We start from the raw sequence: 20,256 nt of genomic DNA on the forward strand, positions 1-20,256 counted from the left end.
GAGTGCTGGCCGATTCTATCAAAATGTGCCTGGATTTGGAGCCATGTCAATTCACTAACCAGTAGTGAGATACCCGTTTAGTTGCTAAATAACCATGCAGGCTCTGTGCTGACATTTGACTTTGTTTGAATCTGGCAATAGGCTGTATAGCAAGAAACAGTTCAACTGCCATGTTCATCGAAGATCGGTGTGCCCCAGTTTTTACATGACAGGAACATTAAACTTCTTTCCTACATTAGCAGGGACACCATTAGGCTGCAGCTGTTTTTTCAGTTTGAGAAGTCAGAAAGAAAAGGCAGCACAGCACTGTGCTGCAACTTCATTAATTCCCAAAGACACAGCAGGAGACAGGGAGGTGGGAATTAACCACAGCAGATGGAGACATAAAGATTGACACAGTCCCCTTTGCCTCCAACAGGCTCAATTTCTCTTCCCTGGTATATACTTCAACAAAGCCTATAACAATCACCAAAAAAGGAAATTCCTGAGCTTATTGCTTAACTAGGCTGTAAGATCTAACACTCAACCTAAACCCAACAAGAGACTGGAACGGAGTTTCATTTTGGGGTTATTTTTCAGACAACATGGGGAAAAAAAAAAAAAAACAACCCACACTTTTATTTTCTATTTAGGGTGCAATGGCATTCAAAAATGGAAGAAATGTGCTCTAGCACAGAAGAGAGCAGTGCTGTTTTAAGACCACGCAGCAAAATGGAGTTTTTATTTATTGTGCTTGTACAATTCTTGGATTCAAATTCTGCTAAAATAACTTAGCATGCTGCAATGGCACTCACTGCACACACTGCTGCTGAATTAACAGAACTGGAATGCCTGATAGTGAAACATGCCAATTTGTCTAAATTAGTTATGAAGAAAACCAAAATAAACTTAACTAAAGCAATACATTAAGATGTGTCTTTGAGGCGGAGAACATCATTGTATTGATTCCCTGTCTGCTGAAGGGGCGTCCAGGTTCATTCCCACAATGTGGAGATGCTGTAGGAACTGTGCTGTACTATCAGCAGTAGGCTTGCAGTGGATAGCATCCTTATTACAGAAAAGAGCTGGAATGTGGCAGAAAGCTAATTGTGGAGTGCTATGCATGACACTCACCATCGTTCTTAATTTCTCATTTGGAACCACCATAAAGAGAAATCTTAGCAGCTCCGCACAGGCTGGAAAGGGTCATCCATGGGTCTTCTGAGAATCAACCACGCTACCAAGAACGAGACTGAAACCCTTTTTTCTGCTTTCGTTAGTTGATGTAATGTCCCCTCTGTCCTGGGCACTACAGACAGACGGGGAAAATGACTCAAGAAGATCACAGAGGCCACGTAAAATACGAGTGCTTGGCTCCCACTATTTTCTGCTTTTTGAAGTCACAGCATTCAGTGAAATGTGAGCTGTGAATGTTTTTCAAGTTTTCTAGTCAAATAAACCCGTTTGGAAACAATTAGCATAATCTAGAGTATTATAATTCAATCTAAACTTGCTGCTTTTTTTTTTTTTGTGGGGGGGGAAGGGGGAGAGGGACGACGAAATCAATCTTGGAAAGTGAACCTGTAAATGGTGGTGCCTGTACACACCACGGGCCCCCGTCAGACAAAGGCCATTGCTGCCCTCTGCTGAGGGACAGAGAAGAGGGGACACAAATGGCCAAGCGTCAGAACTCCGTCCAGTTCCCCGGGATCCACAGGGCGAAACACTTAAATCCATTAAAAAACAAAACAAAACAAAAACTAAAACCAAACTGAAAGTAAAAACTGAAACAAACAAAAACAACAACGAAAACAAAAACAAAAACAAAAAAACAAACAAACCAAACCAACCCAAAACAAAACCACAAAAAATAGAGCCCGGCTGTCTGTTACAGTCTTTATTCTTTATTTGCTCAGGTTTAATGCGTTCAGCTGAAGGAACGATGCATACGCTTTCCAAGCAACGCTTCTATTTCATGACCGGGGTAATGCTCGTGTTTCTCATGCGCGGACGCACCACACACTTTATGAACACTGCGTAGTGTACGGTCACTCCACATCATATGTTGACCACATACCACCTGCTCACATACCAACCGATCACTGCGTAACTCAGCGATTAACGTTACGAACGCTCCCGCGTCCACTCGCGCCCCGCCCGGCTTGGTACCGCCTCCCGAGCGAGTCCCTGCGCTGAGTGGAGCAAGCTTCTGACCGATGTTCGGAAAGGCCAATCAGAGCGTGCCGCCCCCAGGCCGGCGAGCCAATAAGGGGGAAGAGAAGCGGGCGGCTGGCCGGAAGTGGCGCGCCGGCGGTTGCGCTGAGGGGATCTCGGCGGGCAGGTGAGTGCGGGGGGGTTCCCGGTGTTCGGGGCTCCGAGTGGGGTTGTCTCCTCCGCTGGGTACGTGGTCAGTCACGGATGGGTCTTGCTGTAGCGCGCTCCCGTCTCTTCTGTCTTTAACAGCGGCCTGGTGAACCCCGGCCGCTCTTGGGCCTCCGCAGAGCCTGGCTCGGAGCAGAGCGGCAGCGGCGGCTGTGGACACGGGGCGCAAGGCCGCATCCTCAGCATGGGGAGGGGTCTCCCCTCTCCTCCAAGGGGCTCCCCCCGCTCTCCCTGTGGCTGCTCGGTTTACAAACTGCTCTTCCATGCTTCGGGAAATGATTGATTTATGTGTTTCTAGTGACGTTAGTTGTGCTAAAAGTATAAGTATACCCTAGTGAAAAGCTAATGCGGATTTACTTGGGAATTTTCTGTATTGTACACATTGAGATGGCTTTCTTCTGTCTAATTTTCTCACAGCTGTTGTCTTATATTGCCTTTATTTCTATTGATATGGTAAGGTTGTCACACAAATTGTTTAACATCTCTTTCTTGGGCCATTCCGTAGGTATTTTTCTCTCGCAAAAATGGGTGAACCTCAGCAAGTGAGTGCTCTTCCTCCACCTCCGATGCAATATATAAAAGAGTATACTGATGAAAATATCCGCAAAGGCCTGGCCCCAAAGCCACCTCCGCCTGTGAAAGACAGTTATATGATGTTTGGTAATCAGTTTCAATGTGATGATCTGATTATTCGGCCCTTGGAGAGCCAGGGTATTGAACGGTTACATCCTATGCAGTTTGATCACAAAAAAGAATTAAGGAAACTTAATATGTCTATCCTGGTCAACTTTTTGGACCTCTTGGATATCTTGATAAGAAGTCCAGGGAGTATAAAGAGAGAGGAGAAACTGGAAGACTTGAAACTGCTGTTTGTCCATGTCCATCATCTTATAAATGAATATCGGCCTCACCAAGCCAGGGAGACACTGAGAGTCATGATGGAGGTGCAGAAACGTCAGCGTTTGGAAACAGCAGAGCGATTTCAGAAGCACTTAGAGCGAGTTGTAGAGATGATTCAGAACTGCCTGGCTTCCTTACCTGATGATCTGCCTCATTCAGAGGGAGGACTGAGAGTGAAAGTGGAAACCATGGATGCTGATGATGGCAGCAGCTGTACTGGACAGAGTGAAAAGCAGAGAGAGCGTTCTGGTGGCAAGAGAGATCAGGTTTTAGACAAAGATGCAGCTATGTGTAGCATTATTGATGAAATGACTTGAGGCAAATACTTTTTATTAGCTCACCATAGTGAGAGGCAGAATGGATTCTGAGGGTATTTGTTGTATTTTGGTTTGCTGTTGTACAAGCAGACAAAGCATTTATTGTACACCTCTTGGAGGCTGTGAGTGACTAGGTGGATAAAAGTGTTTAATGTTTTGTGAGCTCTATGCTTATTTGTAGAAACAAAAAGTATACTTTTTTATAAATGTATCATGTGAGGTGGTAGCCACAGATTAAAGTTAGATTTTTCTGTTATACTTTCGTTTGTCACTTTCTGTTTTTTGGAGTATGCTTCATTTTGTTTGAGTTGCTTTACAGTATGGAAGCAAGTAAGGGATCTGAGAGGAATTACAGTTGACAGTTCATTTCCAATAAGTGCTGGTTTTTTAGTTTCAGTGGGTCATTTCAAGTACACATAAATATTAAAAATAAAATTAGTGTCAAGTCTGCAAAATTCATTTCTTTCTGGCTTTGTAGTAGTATCACTGTGCTAAAGAGAACATAAGCATTCCTATATTACAGATGTAGTGTAGTGTAACTTACTTTATAGACACACACTGTCAGGAATCTCAACAACTAAATGAATTAAATTAATTTTAATTTTTGTTAGATGTAAATCATAACCAGTCTTGAGCTTGCAAAAATGTCTTTTTTTTTTTTCACATAGATGTTTAGACTAATTTGTATTTCCTTCACCGTTAGTATACATGCATCAAGTGACTCATTTAGCAGTACGGCTGCTTTGTATTTGCCTCTTAGGCAGGCTCTGTGCCCAACTGGGTGTTTTTTTTTCTCAGGAAGGAGAGTCTTATCGAATAATTGGCCTTTATACTACTTGAGAATTTTTAAGTTTGAAAGAACCTGCAAGTATTCCATCAAGTGATGGCCATATCAACCATGTTTAAATAAATTTGAGTTGTATCAACCCAGCATAGCAAGAAGAAAGGAGTGATTTGGTAGAGAAGTGGCTTCTTTACCCTGCCCCTCCTGCCAGGGAAATCCTAGCTCAGTGTTTTTGCCACGTAACACCATAGTATGTCTGTTTTCCAAAGTTATGTACAGCAACTAAAACCAAGGTAAACTTTATGGGTGAGGGAACTTGCACAAACTCTGGTTTTAACAATTATTTAGCAACATATGTCTCTTTTGTTTGATAATTCTGTTGTTTTCAGAAGTGTTGGTTGAATGGGCAGGCAAAAGTACTTCGCTGATGGGTTGGGGGGTTGAACTCAGCGTGGATAAAGATGAAATGAACTAAAGCAGGTCTATGACTGGCTGGAGGACAACATCTGTTATTTTAAGTGCATGTGACATCATAAGTAACAATAAAGTAGAAACATTCTTTTAGAAATGTATAAATAATTTTACAAAGTTAACACTTGTACTTTACTCAACTCTTGTTTCCTTCTCTGGAGCAGATGTAAGTTACATTGCTTGCAGCTATCTAGTACTGTTGCAAGTAAGCAGAATTAATTTGGTGTCTACTTTGCAAATGTTTCACGTGGAAGACATGAAGAAACATTTAGTGACTCCTGGGAAAGAGAAATTGCGCACTGTGGAACCCCTGTTTGTCACGCACGTTTCAACTTTGCCATTCAAAAAGAACTGTCATAGATGCCCAAGGGTTTTCTGCTGATTTTTGTCTAATTTTTATGCTTTTAATAAAGTCACAGCCCTAGGTACCATAGTTTCAAAATACTACACAAGCTGAGTACTAGCAGCAACTAACAATTCCAATGAACTTGATTGTGAAACCATTCACGTAAAGGGGGATCATGTCATGTAAAAAATACTTGAAGCTGCTTTCACTTTCCAAGCAGTTTCATTAATACTTTGTTTATTCTAGATTTTTTTTTCTCTGTTTAACACTTAAAAAGATGAGAGAGGCAATGTGTGTTAGATTATATATATGTTATGAAACTTGATGAGATAAAGTTAATATCAGGTGTTGAGCAGCCTTTTGTTGGATGTTTTCTCATTTAAAAATAGGAAGAAAAAAAGCAACCTACCTCTTCTATTACATTATCTGAACAAGCACAGGGATAACTGGAGTACGGTTACTTGAACAGTTTCAAAAGTTTCTTGATATGGAGAAGCCAACTGTGTCACCAGTGGACAAATGGGGAAAGTTTGTAGCTCTGATCATCTAGGGGGAAAAGATAAAAAACTATTTAATTATACAGCTTTAAAATAGTGCAGTTAAGGGATGTTTCCAATAATGCTTTAAATTTTTTTCAATATATAATGTTTTGATTTGGTTTGGTTTTCACCACGCATGAGCAGACTATATACTCTGGGTCAAGAAAAATGTGCGGCTATGTTAAGGGCTGCATAAAAAAGATGACGTTGGCACCTTTTCTACAGCAATAGTGCAGCACTCAGCTCTTGCGCAAACAAATAATGGTGCCAGACAGCTTCACTGGTTCTGATTCTAGCCTAACCTTATTATGAGGGTATATTTTTGGAAGCATTTCTGCTGTTTCAGCTATTTATAAAAAGTAACTCCTTACAACTGAGTTTTGTTTGTATAAAGTGGTGTGAAGTAGATTAGTTATGTCTTCAAAAAACACCTGTTGGCCCTCAATCGGATACACTTGATTGCAGCTGCAGTTCTAGTCCAAACAGGGTGGAAAGACGAGATGTGCTCAAGAGGAGTTGGGTAATCCAGGGACGAAGGGTGACCAGGGAACACGATTTCTCAAGAGCTTTGTTTCAGCAACGTTTTGTCACAGTGAGCCGTGAGCCTGGGACGATATGGTTTCCACCCTGCTAAAGTGACCTCTGTGTTCTGGATGGTTTACATTGCAAAAATGCAGATCCATACAGAATTTCTAAGAGTCAGATGATGACAGACTGCGACTCTGAGGCTACAACTGTGTGACAGCAGAGCAGCTTTCCAATACCACCAAATTATAGCCTAAAGAGAACATAGCATTTGCCTAGAGATGCTCTGACCTGCTTCTGAGTATTAGAACAAGAAGCTCATGACTAAATGCTTCAGTAATTCTTCCTGGGATTCTGTTATTTTGCCAAGTCCTTTCTGTTTTAACACAGTCTGTTACATATCCTATGTAATCTCTTATCCAAATTCTATCTACCGTGCCAAAAAAAAGGTGTGGGAAGCAGTATGAGGCAATGGGTTACTGATCGTTGTGTCAGCTCGGTGAGCGTACTTGCAAAGACTAGGAAAGGAGGAAAAGGCTTATCCTGCTGAGAAGGAGAGAAATGGAAAGTAAGTTGGGATAGGTGACCCTGCTGTGTGCTAGAAAGGATCTGCTAGTGTTAGCCTGTATTTTGAGTATTTGTAACGATTGCTAAGCTAAAATTCTTGACCCCGCTGCAGACGGTGCTTTCCTTCTGCCTGGCTGAGCATGTCGCTGCTGTGGGCTCTAGCCCGTGATGGCAGCTGGAGGAAGTCTGGGCTGGTTTCTGAACTGGATCTGAAAAAACATATTCAGCAATTTCTGCTTTCTGCAATTTCACCAAAATAGTCTCTGTTGGGATCGGAGTTAGGTAAGTGTGGGATTTCCAAAATTTTCTCATTCCAACCACTCATGCTCTTAAGGAGTTTGAGGACCATCCTTAAGACTGCTCATCATAAAACCTGCTTGCCCATAAGGATATTTTTCTTAATATTACAGACTAAGGCAAACTAATTCCTATATTAGTGAGATTTTCATGTAAAATAAAGTTCTAGAATATCTGATAAGCAAAGTCTTGATTAAAGTTTCCTTTCTGCTGTGCAGTTACTTGGTAAAAAGACTTTGCAAAGGTTGTGCGGAGCAAGAACTTCACTTGGGATATGCAGTATAATACATGCAAATACATGCGGGAAGCAGCTCTCTGTTCTTTTTCATTAATTCGGCTCCTGTCAGTGCGTCTTTTCATAGGCATTTCAAAATGAGCTCCAGAGACGTGCAGGTGACACTTGGAGCCCATTCGTTCACCCATTAAGACGTTATCCAGCTATATACCAGCTAACTAATGAGCTGCAAAGTGACTTTTCTGCCTGCAAGCAGCCACTAGATAGCAGTACAGAATCAGAAAGCAAGCCTCATTTTTCTGATTCCTCCCAGCACATTTGGGTATTAAGTGGCCTTTTTCTATTCACTCTGCTGTATTTAGCCCAGTCTTGCTAAAGAAACAAAGCTGATGTGATGTCGTGTTCATCCTTTTCCTTCTCTAGTCACCTGTAACTTACTGATCAATCCTGTTTTTACAAGCTTCATGGAAACTGGTAGCTAGGTACAGCTCCAAATTTGGGCCTCAGGTGAGATCCATCTGCTCACAGCCACTGCTGAATGGTGAGTGATGGGAGACAGAGGAGAAACTGGGATCATTGCTGGAAAAAAAGTCTCTGGGATATTTGGCACATATAAAGCTGAGGAAAGAAAGAGAGGGGTCTTCAAACAGAAGGCAGGATCAGGGGCAATGAAGGGGTTAAGAAAATGTAAGTGAAGTCCAGGTCGGAAGTGGAGACTAGGGCAAATGTTCAGAAGTTTAAGAGTACAAGGCTTGTTCTTGCTGCTCAGCACCACAGAATGGTAATCACAGAATCATTTCAGCTGGAAGAGACTCTCAGGATCATCAAGTCCAACCATAACCTAACTCTAGCACTAAACCATGTCCCGAAGAACCTCGTGTAAGTGCCTTTTAAAACCCTCCAGGGACGGTGACTCCACCACTGCCCTGGGCAGCCTGTTCCAATAATGGGCCTTGAGACTTCCATGGAATGTCAAAACAAATAGTACATTGAAATCGCTGGTGATAGTACCATGTTGAGTGTCTTGGAAATGGAAAGAATAGGATAGAATAGTTTAGTTGGAGGGGACCTACAAAATTCAGCTAGTCCAGCTGCCTGACCCCTGGGCTGACCAAGATTTAAAGCATGTTATTAATGACTTTGTCCAAATGCCTTTTTGACACTGACAGGCTTGGGGCATCAACCACCTCTCCAGGAAGCTGGTTCCAGCGTTTGACCACCCTCTTAGTAAAGAAACGCTTCCTGATGTCCAGTCTAAACCTCCCCTGGTGCAGCTTTGAACCGTTCCCATGTACCTATCATTGGATCCCAGGGAGAAGAGCTCAGCACCTCTCTCTCCATATCCCCTCCTCAGGAAGCTGCAGACCCATGAGGACACCCCTCAACCTCCTTTTCTCCAAACTGGACAAACCCAGAATCCTCAGCCGCTCTTCCTAGAATGTGCCTGCCAGCCTTTTCACCAGTTTTTTTGGCCTCCTCTGGATGCATTCAAGGACCTTAACATCCTTTTTAAATTGTGGGGCTCAGAACTGAGCAGAATGCTCGAAGTGAGGCTGTACCACTGCTAAATGCAGCAGAATCACCCCTTCTGAACAAATTCCACCCAGAAGGGAAGGAAAGGAGCAGTTGTGGTACATAAAAACTTGAAATAGAGAAATGAGACTTCAGCGGTGCTCACTCAGCATCTCCAGAAAGTATAAGATCTGTTTTTCTCTCCTTCAACTCACTTCCCCAGAGCTTTCATCTGCTAAAATGGCCTATTTTGTGCTGTTTCACTGGATTATGATACAGATCTTTATCGGTGAGTCTTCACCTGCCTTTTTTTATGCTTGCTCAGAAAACAAAAATTTTGTAAAATTAAAACCAGTCGCACTTGTTTTGTGAAAACAAAACAGCGAAAAAGGTCGTAATTGTATACAGAACTTCAGAAGTCTTCTTAAGTTACTGAGTTAATACAGATCGAGATTTTATTTTTCTTTTTAAAAATGTTTGTGGTTTCCTTTGTGTATAGACTTGGTTAGTTCTTCCATTCCCCAACATTATCTGATTTCTTTACTACTGTTAAATGTGTACTGCTGGCTTTGCTTCTTCATCCGTCTCTCCACATCACTGCACTGCTGACACAACCCAAGCTAGGGAACTGAAATACTGACAAAGTAATGAATGATACATGATAAAGAAAGGGTTTTCTGAAACTCTAAGGGCTGTCTGCTGCTATGAAGTGAGTATGGAAAAGCACGACTGGAGATTCTTCTCCTTTCATTCCCAAATGTTCGGTTCATCCATCTAAAACCTGAATCCTAAAAGAGATAGAAATCAAAGAAGAGAAACTTGGGAGAATGAGTCTTGCAAGCGTGGTTGGTATCGGCTACATTTCTACATGTGCTTTTAGGCATCAGTAATGCACTTTCCAAATTGCCCGGGCTGGCTCAGGAATATAGGTTCACCCGCTCTCAGTGGGGCAGGAGCCTCTGACAGGACTTGTGCTTTTAAATCACTTGGGCATTTCAAGAAATCCTTAGATGGCTAAATATTAATTGGTTAAAATATTGGATGAAATATGTTGTATAAAATGTGTCATTTGCCAGTCTCAGCAGAAGAAACAGGAGCGCTCTTTCCTTGCCACACCTTCAGCATAAAATTAAATTGGAGGCACTCGCTTCCTTTTGATCTTATTTTCAAAAACTTTCTCATATACAGAGAAAGGGCAAGAATGGCTTTTTTCACTTTAACTTGGCTTGGTGCTGAGAATGGGTAATCCTGACACTTGGGAAACCAGCAGAGTGGGCAGTTAAATGCTTTCCTTGCTTTTGCCTGTTTATCAGTAATTTTCTCTGCAATATCATCAGCTTCAAGAAGAAATAAAAAGAAAATAAGGTTGATAGGGAAAAGATGCCAAGTATCTTCTACAAAGAAGGAAAATTTTTCCAGAAATAGATCAAGAAAATAAACTTATTTTCCAAGCAGCTGTCTTGGCTGGAGGATGTATGTCTTTGTCCATCTAACGACCAGTCCGTGGGACAGAAGAGCCCTGCAAAAGCGACTATTGGAGGTAGTGCTTAACGCCAACTGTCATTGAGGGTTAGCTCAGGAGAGACTATATATATAAATATGTGTATATATAAATATATGTATATCTGTATGATCTTAATAATTTCAAATACCGCTTTCTATTTCGGAAGATATATTAAATATCTGGAGTCCATTTCTCTCTCATTTGGATTAAGGACTTAGAGTTGCAAAGCTCGCTGACCAGTGGGACTTCCCAGGCACAGCTGATGCTTTGTGTTCCCTGGCTCAAACTTGGGTGCCTGGGTGTCACTGCCATGGGCAAGTGCAGGATCCCTCTCTCAGTAAGACCAGGGTTTCAGAATATAATGGTCTCAGGAACCTCTTAATTCCAAAGACATGTTAATTCAGCCCTGTTTTGTATTTCTTTTGTAAAATGTGTCTGTGGAAGAGGCTGCAACTGAAGACGAAGTTATTTGGTCCTTGCAGAGGTTCGTATTGTTGAATCAAGGCTGCTGTGGTATTGAAGCTTTCCATACCAACCTGCAGTGCAGGCAGATGTTAGCAACATTAGCTTCATATAAATAAAAAGAGGACTTGAAACTGCAAAACCTGTAGCTTTCTAGGACCAATACTGGTGGGAAACTGCATTGGAGACACTCTGGTGCCTTGTGTCTTCCCTCTTCTTCTTCTTTATTTATTTATTTCATTAATAGGCTCAGGACTCTGCTTCTTTTAAAGAGACAAGCAAGCAAATTTTCATTTCTTAAAGGGTTGCTTAATGAAGCTGCTGTTGTGCTGTGCAGGACTAGGATGAAATAAAAAACAGAAGCCCATTTCTCTTTGAGCAGCAGTGACCTTAACTCCAGAAACAGTTCAAGTTGGTCCTGGTTTTACACACATCTTTATTGGGCTGACTTGAAAATACGTGTTAACCTGCCCAGTGACTAATCCCCGGCTCCTCTGGGGATACTTTCAAGGTCAACTTGGATGAATTATTTTGTTCTGTCATCACAGAAAGAGGCTGTTTTCTCTGTTTTGCTGTAACAAGGTGAATGAACCTACCCTTTCCAAGGACTAAAGCAAGCAGACATCTTGCAAAGCCTTATCCTGCATTCAGGAATTCATTTTTTTGGCTCTTCTTGCTTTCATTTCTCTGCAAAAGCTTCTGCCCTTCACACCATATTGCATGTTGTTTTGTCTGCCTCTACTCTTTTAGCATTTGGAGCTTTGGAAACCTGAATGAGTTGGCTTATCTTGCCAATGGGATAAGCAATAATGAAGCTGAAATGTCATCCCAATAACAAGTCGTGAGGCAGCCTGCCACAGACTAAAGCCTCACCTGGGGAATAGTCCATTAAAGACAAAACAAAAGAGACATGGACACAGTTGGAAGCATCTGTTTGCGATCTGGGAGTCATGCCAAAAAGAAAAGGCATTCAAACAGCTGGCAAAATAGAAATGTTTGGCAAACCAGGGCCAAAGCTGGTGATAATAACAGCAACTGCTCTAAGTCCTGTTTGGGGTAAGCAAGCTGGACATGAGATATCAGATCTGTGGGATGATCCTCTTGCTGCAGCACAGAACCAGATCTGGATGCTCCCAGGTCCCTCCGTTCCCACTCCACCATATGTAAATGATAATAACATGGGGGGAAAACTACAACAAGGTAGGAAGACTGACACAGACTAGATGAGTGTAAACCAGAAAAGATATATTCCTCTAGGGAAACTTTTTTCTTTTTTTTTGTATAATGCCTTTCATGAAGAAGAAATCCCTTTTAGGGCAATCTGGGACCTGCATGGACAGTTCAAAGGGAGCAATATGCAGCCAAGATTCAAATCAGACACTAAGGTGGGTATTGGCTGTAAAACACCAAGTAAAGCTGGTCATTAAGAGTAAGAGCACAAGGAAAGCATGCATACGCTCTTTTTAACATCACTATAACACTAGCAGTTAAAGCTGCTGTGCACACAGTGCTCTGCAAGGTAAGTGGGATGCTTGGCAGAGGTTGCCATGAAGCAGAAAAAGCAATGCACTTTCTGAGAACAGATTCCCATAGACAGATCCCACTGCTCTGCCAGCTTAATTAGGCCCTAATTTCACACATGAATAGGTATTTTGGACCCTACTATTGAGACTGTCAGTGAAAGGCAACTATGACAGCATTTCCCTTTTGAAGGAGATGAGGGGGGACTGAGAAAACCAGATGCATTTCACACCAGGTTTCTGAACAACTTTCAAACAGTGTCTTAGGAGACGAGATGGGTTGGAAGCAGAGTTACCAAATTCCATTTGAGCAGGTCTAGTTGGTGCTTGGCCTGCCAGCGACAGACCTCAGCTTCGCTCACCATGTTTGATGTGAGTGATGTATCTGGTGAGCAGCCCTCCAGCAGCAAGCCAATGTCTGCAAGCTCCTGGCTGTTGCCTGAAGTGTCCTGGGCTATGAGCGGCCACAGGCTCCAGGGAAAGGCTTGGGGATCCCTAACTGTGTCCTGCCTGCGGGCAGGAGTGTTTCTTCTCCTGCCTCATGGTGTTGCACAGGTAGAGTCACGCACTAGAGGCCACCAACACTCATCTTTCCTTGTTCTTCCTTGACAGGACACACCACATCTGAAGCTGTTGTTAAAGGAGTCATAGGACAGCCTGTTCGGTTGCCTTGCTTCTACCAGGTGTCACAATACAAGTACATCTCCGATATGTGCTGGGGCAGAGGCCCGTGCCCAAATTCAAAATGCAATAACAAGATTTTGCACACCACTGGGAGCAGGGTGACATTCAGAAAATCCCAGAGGTACAATCTCCGGGGCTATATTTCCTACGGAGATGTGTCTCTCACGATTGGGAATGTGAAGGCAGAAGATGCAGGTACATACTGCTGCCGCATAGAGATCCCGGGTTGGTTCAACGACATCAAGCAGAACATGCGGCTGGACGTAGTCAGAGGTGAGTTTGGGGACTTACGTGTTACATTTCTGTAAGATGGTCAAAGGGGGAGTGTTTAAGACCTAACAAAGCAAAAAAAAAGGCAAACTGTAAATCTGGGAATTGCTCTGGCTGGGCCATGTTTTCCACCAATTAAACAACTTCTAAAAATAATGACTCTCCTACCTTCATTCTTGGTATTTTAGCAGTTAGATAATTTTCATGAATTTCTGGGTTGGCTTTCCTCAGGGTCAGTTGTGAATGCTCTGATCTGGCTTTCATCTTGGCTATGTCTTTTCCATGCAGCCCCTCCAGTGATGACAACCACCACAAGAAAGGCTCCCGTTTCCCCCAAACATTTTAGAAAAACAGCTTTTGTTACCCAAGAAACCTCTGATCTTCGAACAACAGCAGAGACTGCTGTCCTCCTGACAACCACTGCCACCCCAGCAACAGCTGCAACCACCGAGTCTCCGGCAGCAATCACACTGGAGACACTTGCTCCCCCAACATTTGCTGTGACAGCAGATGAGACTTTTCCAGCAGCTATGATGACAACCAGTGCTCTCCCAGATTTTCTGACTGGTTTCCAAGGAGCTGACATGAGGACTGAAGATGCCTATGTGTTCTGCTCAACAGAATCTGTCCCTCTTCCTGAAGGTACATAGGGTAACTAGCACCAATCCTTTGTATTTTCTATGTAGCAGACATGGGCTTTGTTAGTCTGACTCTGGCATCACAGAGACTCTCCAGATAGTTATATTTGTAGCTGGTGAGTTTTCTCTGAGATGCTTATAGATATGTATGTCTCAGTAGGCTTAAGGAAACACAGGTCAAATGTTGTGGATGATGCCAAACTGGGGTGAACGGCCAAGATAGCGGAGGGTCAGACTTGCATTCAGGGGAGTTTTAACAGGCTACAGAAATAATGTGACAGAAACCTCATGAAGTACAACAGAAATATATGCAAAGCCCTGCACCTGGGATGGAGTAAAGAGATTCACTCAACTATGCATTAATTTTTTTCTGTATTTGGGGAAGACAATTGAAATGGTCTGCTGAAAAGGTTAGTTTAGAGCATGTTCTGCTTGAGCAGTAAAGGCAATGAAAATTCAAAACATGCTTAAAATTGAGCACTTAAATTCTCATGCCATATGAAGGCTGCTGTTATTATTAATATTTAGTTGATCAGAGTGGCCTATTATCATCCTAACCATATCTAGTTGCTATATATCCATATCAGTGACCTATTTTGCACAGATTGACGTCTGCACACAAGACTGGTTTTTTTTGTTCTTTTTTTTTTTTTTTTTTTTTTTTTTGTTTTTTACGTTTTTTGATCTTCTATCAGTTTAAGTTCTTTCTGAACTGAACCTCTGAGGACAGCTTTTTTGGATTATCTCTTGTCTTCCAGCCACAACAACACACCCTAGTCGAACTTGGCAACAATTAATTGCATCCACACTGAATGGTTAAAACATCTGACCACTGGCCATGCTAGTAAAGTACATTGGTTTTCTGGATAGGATGAGCTGCAGATTCACCTCTTAGTTGCAGATGCAGAACTGTGCAAGCAATTTTGGATGTCTTATGAAGACCTTCTGAATCAATGATCTTTACAAGCACTACTTTTTACTTTGTTTTAGTGACTACCGAATTCCCAAGTACACTTGTGACTGCAGAGGAAACTGCAACTTATCTCATGGTGGAAGATGCAGGTGAACAGGGTAACGGTGCAAGCTCAGAAGTGAACTTTCTCACCACTGTTGCACTTGTCATCTTTCTTATATAGTTCCGGATAATGCCTGTATCCTGACATTGTAAACAGGAAGTTTTGCAATGGGTCTTACTTCTGGGATTCTGGGAACAACTTAGTAATGACTGTGGGCTAGAAAAAGCCACCACAGAAAACATTCCGTACTTAGGTGAATCATGTACACTCCCACCCATGCAAAAACTTGTCGTGCTATTTCCAAGAGCCAAACTGTCGTAATGCATGAGAACGCTGCAGCATAATGGAGCACTGTCTAGTAAGAGCCATAAGCCAAGTTAAGTTCTTGATTCTGTCTGCTTTTACTCTGTGAAATAATGCAATAATTGAACTGACTTCAGCCTCATTGTGATATAAGGAAAGTCTAATTTGTTGCTGAAATCTGTACTGATATTAGCACAGTGACCGAGAGAGAAAACCATGTTTGAGACAGCCCTCCATCTCCAAGCGTAATTCTTGCCAGATAAGTTGGGTTAACTGGGGCAGTTGGTTCCTGCTGACCAGGCTCTGATTTAGTTTCTCTTCTGTCTTCATCTGCTTTCCTCCAGAAACAACCCCGCCAGCGGCAACCATGCTTCAGACCCCGAAAAAAAGTGTCGCTCGTTCAGGTGCGCAAAGTAAGCTGCAGTACTTGCTCCCATCAGCCAGGCTACAGCACACTGCCGGAAAGTTTAATTTTGACTTGTGGGACGTCCATGTCAAAGCAAGATATGCACTTGTTGTGTATTTGGGGGTAGTTGCGCTGAACTCTCCTCTCTCCTCTCCCCTATCCCTTCTTTCCTCTCCTCTGGGATGTCATAAACCAGGCATATGGCAAAATGCAGTGTTCACGTCTATCTATCCCTAAATAGAGAAAAAAGCATCATCTTCGTAGAGTTTTCTTAAGTCTGTGCTAAGTTATCTGAACATAAAGAAGTTTCCTGCGGTTTTCAGTACTAATGCAGCTTTCAAAAACTGCAATCACACAGAAGTCTGATCACAGTTAAACTGAGGCAGTTCCTCCACTTAGACTGTACCTTGTTTACTACCTCTGCTCTCTGTGACAACTTGTTATGCTCACAGACGTGAAAACTCCTTCATAGCAGACAAGTTTCTACTGTCTTGCTCCATGGGTTGTCCCTGGGAAGCCTCATCTTTCGTTGATAAAGACTGGCATTTCCCAATGACTGCCTGATATACCATTTGTGACGGAAACAGATTGTTTACTTTTGGTTGCAAAGTACTTTATTTCTTCTACTCAGGGCCAGATTTTGCCTTCCTCATTCTCTGGGAGTTCATTAATCCCTGACTCAAGCAGTGACAACTACAGTGGCCCTCACTCCTTCAGGTGACTGTGCCAGTAATAATTTCAATCTCGTTTATTTTCAGGGATTTCAACAAGTTCAGACAGCAAAACTGAGAAACATGATGGTAACAGAGTTAAGGTAAAACTGCCATTAAGTTTCAGATGTGTTCAACTAGAAACCAGAAGGACAGTAGGATATGCTAGTGATTTTCAGGGTATTCATACTAAAGGGAGAGTGTTTGCAAACAGTAGCTTGAACTTTTGTTTAAAAGCTCAGGAACTATCTATTCATCTTACCAGTGGATAGAGCCAAAGACTTTGACCATCTGGCTCGGACACTTCAGAAGAACCTCCTCCCCCTGCCACCCCTGGAAGATAGGCAGAGGTAGAATCCACAGGGGGACTTAGGATGGTTGTTATGCTTCTTTGTCTCTAATTAAGAGAAGGATGAGGGTGAGTAAGCTCCTGCTTCAGACACCTTATTAAGAAGTTCATGTTAAGTGGGATGAATCTAAGCTCAAATGTTTCAGAAGAAGAGTTATTAAATACTTAACAGGTAATTCATGTTGTTTATCATAATCAACCTGATGTGTCTTCTCCATACTTTGTATGGGGAGGCTCAGGAAAGCATTGCAAACTCCAGCCCAATGCAGATATTTCAGAGCTCTTAGCCACTACAGCAACCCACTCCTGTGTGAATAGGTCTGAAGGAAATATACTTCTAAAGCCTTTTCACTTTTTCTCTTCTCCCTTCCAGTTTCCCAGCTATGGCGTTCTCATCGCCTGTCTCATAGTGGTGTCCATTCTTTCCATATCAATGCTCTCATTGTTGTTTTGGAAACGTAAGTATCCCTAAGCACATAGTTGATTAATATTTCTTATACTGGCCTAGTGCAGGTGTCCTTCTGTATCTCTGGTTAATCTTCTGGTAAATGTTCTGTGGCCCCTGTGGCAGCACCCTGTTCATCTTATGGAGGTTGCTGTCCTTGCTCCAGGACTGTGTCACCATAAGGAGACCAGGGAGCATGGGCTGGTGGGGATGCAGCAGGAGCAAGCCTGTGCAAACAACCTGTTCACAGGTTCATCTTGTTAGCTCTTTATAACAAAGTCGTCCCATAGTTTCCTGGAATTGCTCCTGACGGACGCTGGTGTAACTTAAATCAGCATGAGATCCTTTCTTTCCTGCCTAGCCCACAGAAATTTTGCAACTTGCTATCTTTGATCTGAACTCATTTGACGGATTCATTAGAACTACAGATTTCTTTTTGCCATTGTGACATTAATATTGCTTTACTTCTAGGTAAAAACGCGAAGAAGTTTATAATTAAAAGGTAATCCATTTTGTAATTTCCTGTTAAAAAAGTGCCAATGCAATTTTTCTTAAAGGCAGGAAGGTATTGGCCACTGATCATAATAGGTGTTGTATTGGCTTGTGGTACTAACTACCAAAGTTGTATTATGAGCAAGCTTCAGACAACTTCACCCCAGAAAACAAAACAGTGACTCCTGGGTACTGCTTCTATGTAGCGACAAACAGACATCCAGAGCGCTGGAGAACCTCAGCAGCTGGTACTTACTGATATGCAGTGACCCAAGCCTAAGGAAATACCTAATCTGCTTTATTCTTTGATCAAATACCAGGGCTTGGCCCTGGTGGGGTTATTTTAAAGAAATGAAGAGATCAATGATTATGATGATCAACCAGCAAAATAGGTGCTTGGAAAGGGATCAGGGATTTATGGACAGTCCTCCATGGAGAGGCAATTCATACCAATACACAAAGAATGGACCCCATGAAGGCTACACCACAGCAGTATGGGAAACCAGGCTTTCTACCACTAAATAAATCTTGCAGCTCTCACGGGGCCACTTCACCCTCTCACATGCTCCTTGGGTCACACTGAAGTATCTGAGGTCATCATTGAGGTGATAATTTTGAGGCAGATATGAAATATGGATGTATGATGAGTCACCCTGTGCAGGTGTAACTGATGAGTACATGTCTTCTGGGTTATCTTGAAAACGAATTTTCCCTAGACAAACCACAGGTAGGCCAGTGAATTATCATCCCTTTGACAAAGACCAGTAATATTTCAATGGTAGATGGTCCTCCACGGTGTACCCCACCTAGCAGATAAGGATTGAGGGTCAAGAAGGAACTCTTCCCCAAATCCCATGGTGGTTACCCTACAGCTGTCATTATAAGATCTAAGCAGCCCTTTTCTATCCATTAGAAGAATGCAAACAAGGTAAATACTTGTCTGGTGTAAAAAGTAGGCGTTGTACCATTGAAGTCAGTGGACTCAGCAGCTTCTGGTCTCCATCTCAAGGAGAATTTGCTGATGTTACAGATAAGAAAGGATGCTCTGAAGCAGCAATGTGCTTCTGTCCCATCCATAGTGATCTATGCTTCTCACTACAGCCTTGGACCAGCAGAAGACCTTGAAAAAGTCTTCAGTGGTGCTGAAGGAGAAAACAGCATGTTTTCCCTGTGAAGGTGTTTCTGGGTGTTTCTGGCATCTGACTTCTTACTAATGCCATGTTATGGAACTGAATTTGTTTTTCTCCATTTTTACTAATGCTCTTCCTTGAATAAAATTTATACTATGAGAAACAGAAGAAATAACATGGAATGCTGCCTAACTTCAAATTAAAAAGAAAAAAAATCAGCAAATAAAGTTCTTATTACTTTTATATAATCAAGAAAAAAAATAAGCTGTGAATATAAATCAAAAATGCAGATTACTTCAGGGGTACCAATGCTGCCTGTGATCCAGCATGTTTGAATGACCTTTCGAGACTATGTTAATAAACTTTGTAATTTACCACTAGCGATTGTATTTTTTATGCCACATCCTCAGGTGTTTGAACAGGATTTAGTTATTCCCCAGGTGTTGAAATGGCTGGTGTGCTGACTCAGCTCTCCAGAGAAACACTGCAGCATTTCCAGAGGTGGGAAAATGCCCAGAAGACCAACATGCAGGGAAATTTTTCTATCTTGCCCCCACAGGCTGGTTACCAACTCAACCTAGTTTTAAAAGCCTAAATCTCACCCTAGGTGAAACACAAGCAAAAGTCCCCTCAGAAAGGTGTGATTTGCGTGGTGAAAGGATGGGCTTCGCTCTGCCATGCATTGCCCATCTGGCCCACAGCCACTCGAAGGTCCCAGTTTTCCCACCTGAGTAGAAGACAAAGTTGGTGCTGCAGAGCTATTGTTATGGCAGCATTTACAGGGCTTGAGGATAACAGGGAGGATTTGGGGCTTCCCTGGCCTGCTCTGTGCTGCTGGCAGCCGTGCATCCTGCTCAGCACCCCAGGGCCAAGCCAAGTTCCACAGCGTGGAGCTGGGCTGTCCCCCTGTGCTAACCACACATGTGGTCACCAGCTCCGGGGCAACAGTGAAGAGGGACTGGCTGTTGAGAGTGGGGGATCATCTACGGGATACGCTGCAGAGCTTTTGTGTATATCACTGGGGTTCTCACCGACTCTACTGCAGTGACTATGGGAATGGCACAGGAGAAGGTTCAAATCTGTGACACTGGTATCTCCATTGCCCGATGTTCACCACTCCCTGCTATGGCAACTCCAGGCAATGACAACTTGAAGTAAGAGCACACTGTGGGAATAGCATTTGATCAGAAGAAAACATTGTCTGGCAGCTCTGGGCTTTCCCGTTAGTCATGCTCAGAGCTGCGGTGAGTGTTTTTGACCCTGCAGCATCTTCTCACAGCCCATGAGTTAGAGGTTCCTCTTTGGGGTCCCTCTCCGTCTTGCCAAGGTTCAGCATCCTGCTGTGCACCCCCATCTATTGGTGCTGTGGGAGGCAGAAGATTGTCCCCAAACAGAAGACGTGGCCTGCAGGCTCCTGGGGTGGGTTTGCTCAGCTGAGACCTGTCTGTCCCACACTGGTTAACGCAGCTGCTG

General features: G+C 42.8%; 2 protein-coding genes across 5 annotated transcripts; both read left to right on the top strand.

The window, feature by feature from the left end:
* The first annotated feature begins 2,230 nt into the window (after nucleotides 1-2,230).
* Nucleotides 2,231-3,836, top strand: MED7 (mediator complex subunit 7). Its single transcript, XM_065849048.2, has 2 exons — nucleotides 2,231-2,320; nucleotides 2,867-3,836. The coding sequence occupies exon 2, from the start codon at nucleotides 2,886-2,888 to the stop codon at nucleotides 3,576-3,578; it is 693 nt and encodes a 230-aa protein (XP_065705120.1). The 5' UTR covers nucleotides 2,231-2,320; nucleotides 2,867-2,885; the 3' UTR covers nucleotides 3,579-3,836.
* A 5,172-nt stretch (nucleotides 3,837-9,008) lies between these two features.
* On the top strand, nucleotides 9,009-19,163 carry LOC136108008 (uncharacterized). 4 transcript variants are annotated; one of them, XM_065849451.2, is made up of 9 exons: nucleotides 9,010-9,143; nucleotides 12,953-13,297; nucleotides 13,583-13,936; nucleotides 14,923-14,994; nucleotides 15,596-15,664; nucleotides 16,416-16,471; nucleotides 17,090-17,174; nucleotides 17,633-17,663; nucleotides 18,755-18,838. In XM_065849451.2, exons 1-9 carry the CDS (start codon nucleotides 9,095-9,097, stop codon nucleotides 18,825-18,827), a joined length of 1,134 nt encoding a protein of 377 aa, XP_065705523.1. In that variant the 5' UTR covers nucleotides 9,010-9,094; the 3' UTR covers nucleotides 18,828-18,838. The 4 variants fall into 4 exon arrangements, with proteins under 4 accessions (XP_065705521.1, XP_065705523.1, XP_065705522.1 ...); XM_065849452.2 differs by having other exon boundaries at nucleotides 9,012-9,143; nucleotides 15,596-15,655; XM_065849449.2 differs by lacking the exon at nucleotides 17,633-17,663 and having other exon boundaries at nucleotides 9,009-9,143; nucleotides 18,755-19,163.
* The last annotated feature ends 1,093 nt before the right edge of the window (nucleotides 19,164-20,256 follow it).

Source organism: Patagioenas fasciata, chromosome 14 (assembly GCF_037038585.1).
Source record: "Patagioenas fasciata isolate bPatFas1 chromosome 14, bPatFas1.hap1, whole genome shotgun sequence".
Lineage (NCBI taxonomy): Eukaryota > Metazoa > Chordata > Aves > Columbiformes > Columbidae > Patagioenas > Patagioenas fasciata.

What these genes read in the sequence shown, in the direction of transcription:
- MED7 (XM_065849048.2), top strand. Translation starts at nt 2,886, where the DNA reads ATGGGTGAACCTCAGCAAGTGAGTGCTCTTCCTCCACCTCCGATGCAA.
- LOC136108008 (XM_065849449.2), top strand. Translation starts at nt 9,095, where the DNA reads ATGGCCTATTTTGTGCTGTTTCACTGGATTATGATACAGATCTTTATC. An exon ending in ATGATGGTAACAGAGTTAAG is followed by an intron (nt 16,472 to 17,089) that starts GTAAAACTGCCA and finishes TCTCCCTTCCAG; the next exon opens with TTTCCCAGCTATGGCGTTCT. An exon ending in CTCATTGTTGTTTTGGAAAC is followed by an intron (nt 17,175 to 18,754) that starts GTAAGTATCCCT and finishes TTCTCACTACAG; the next exon opens with CCTTGGACCAGCAGAAGACC.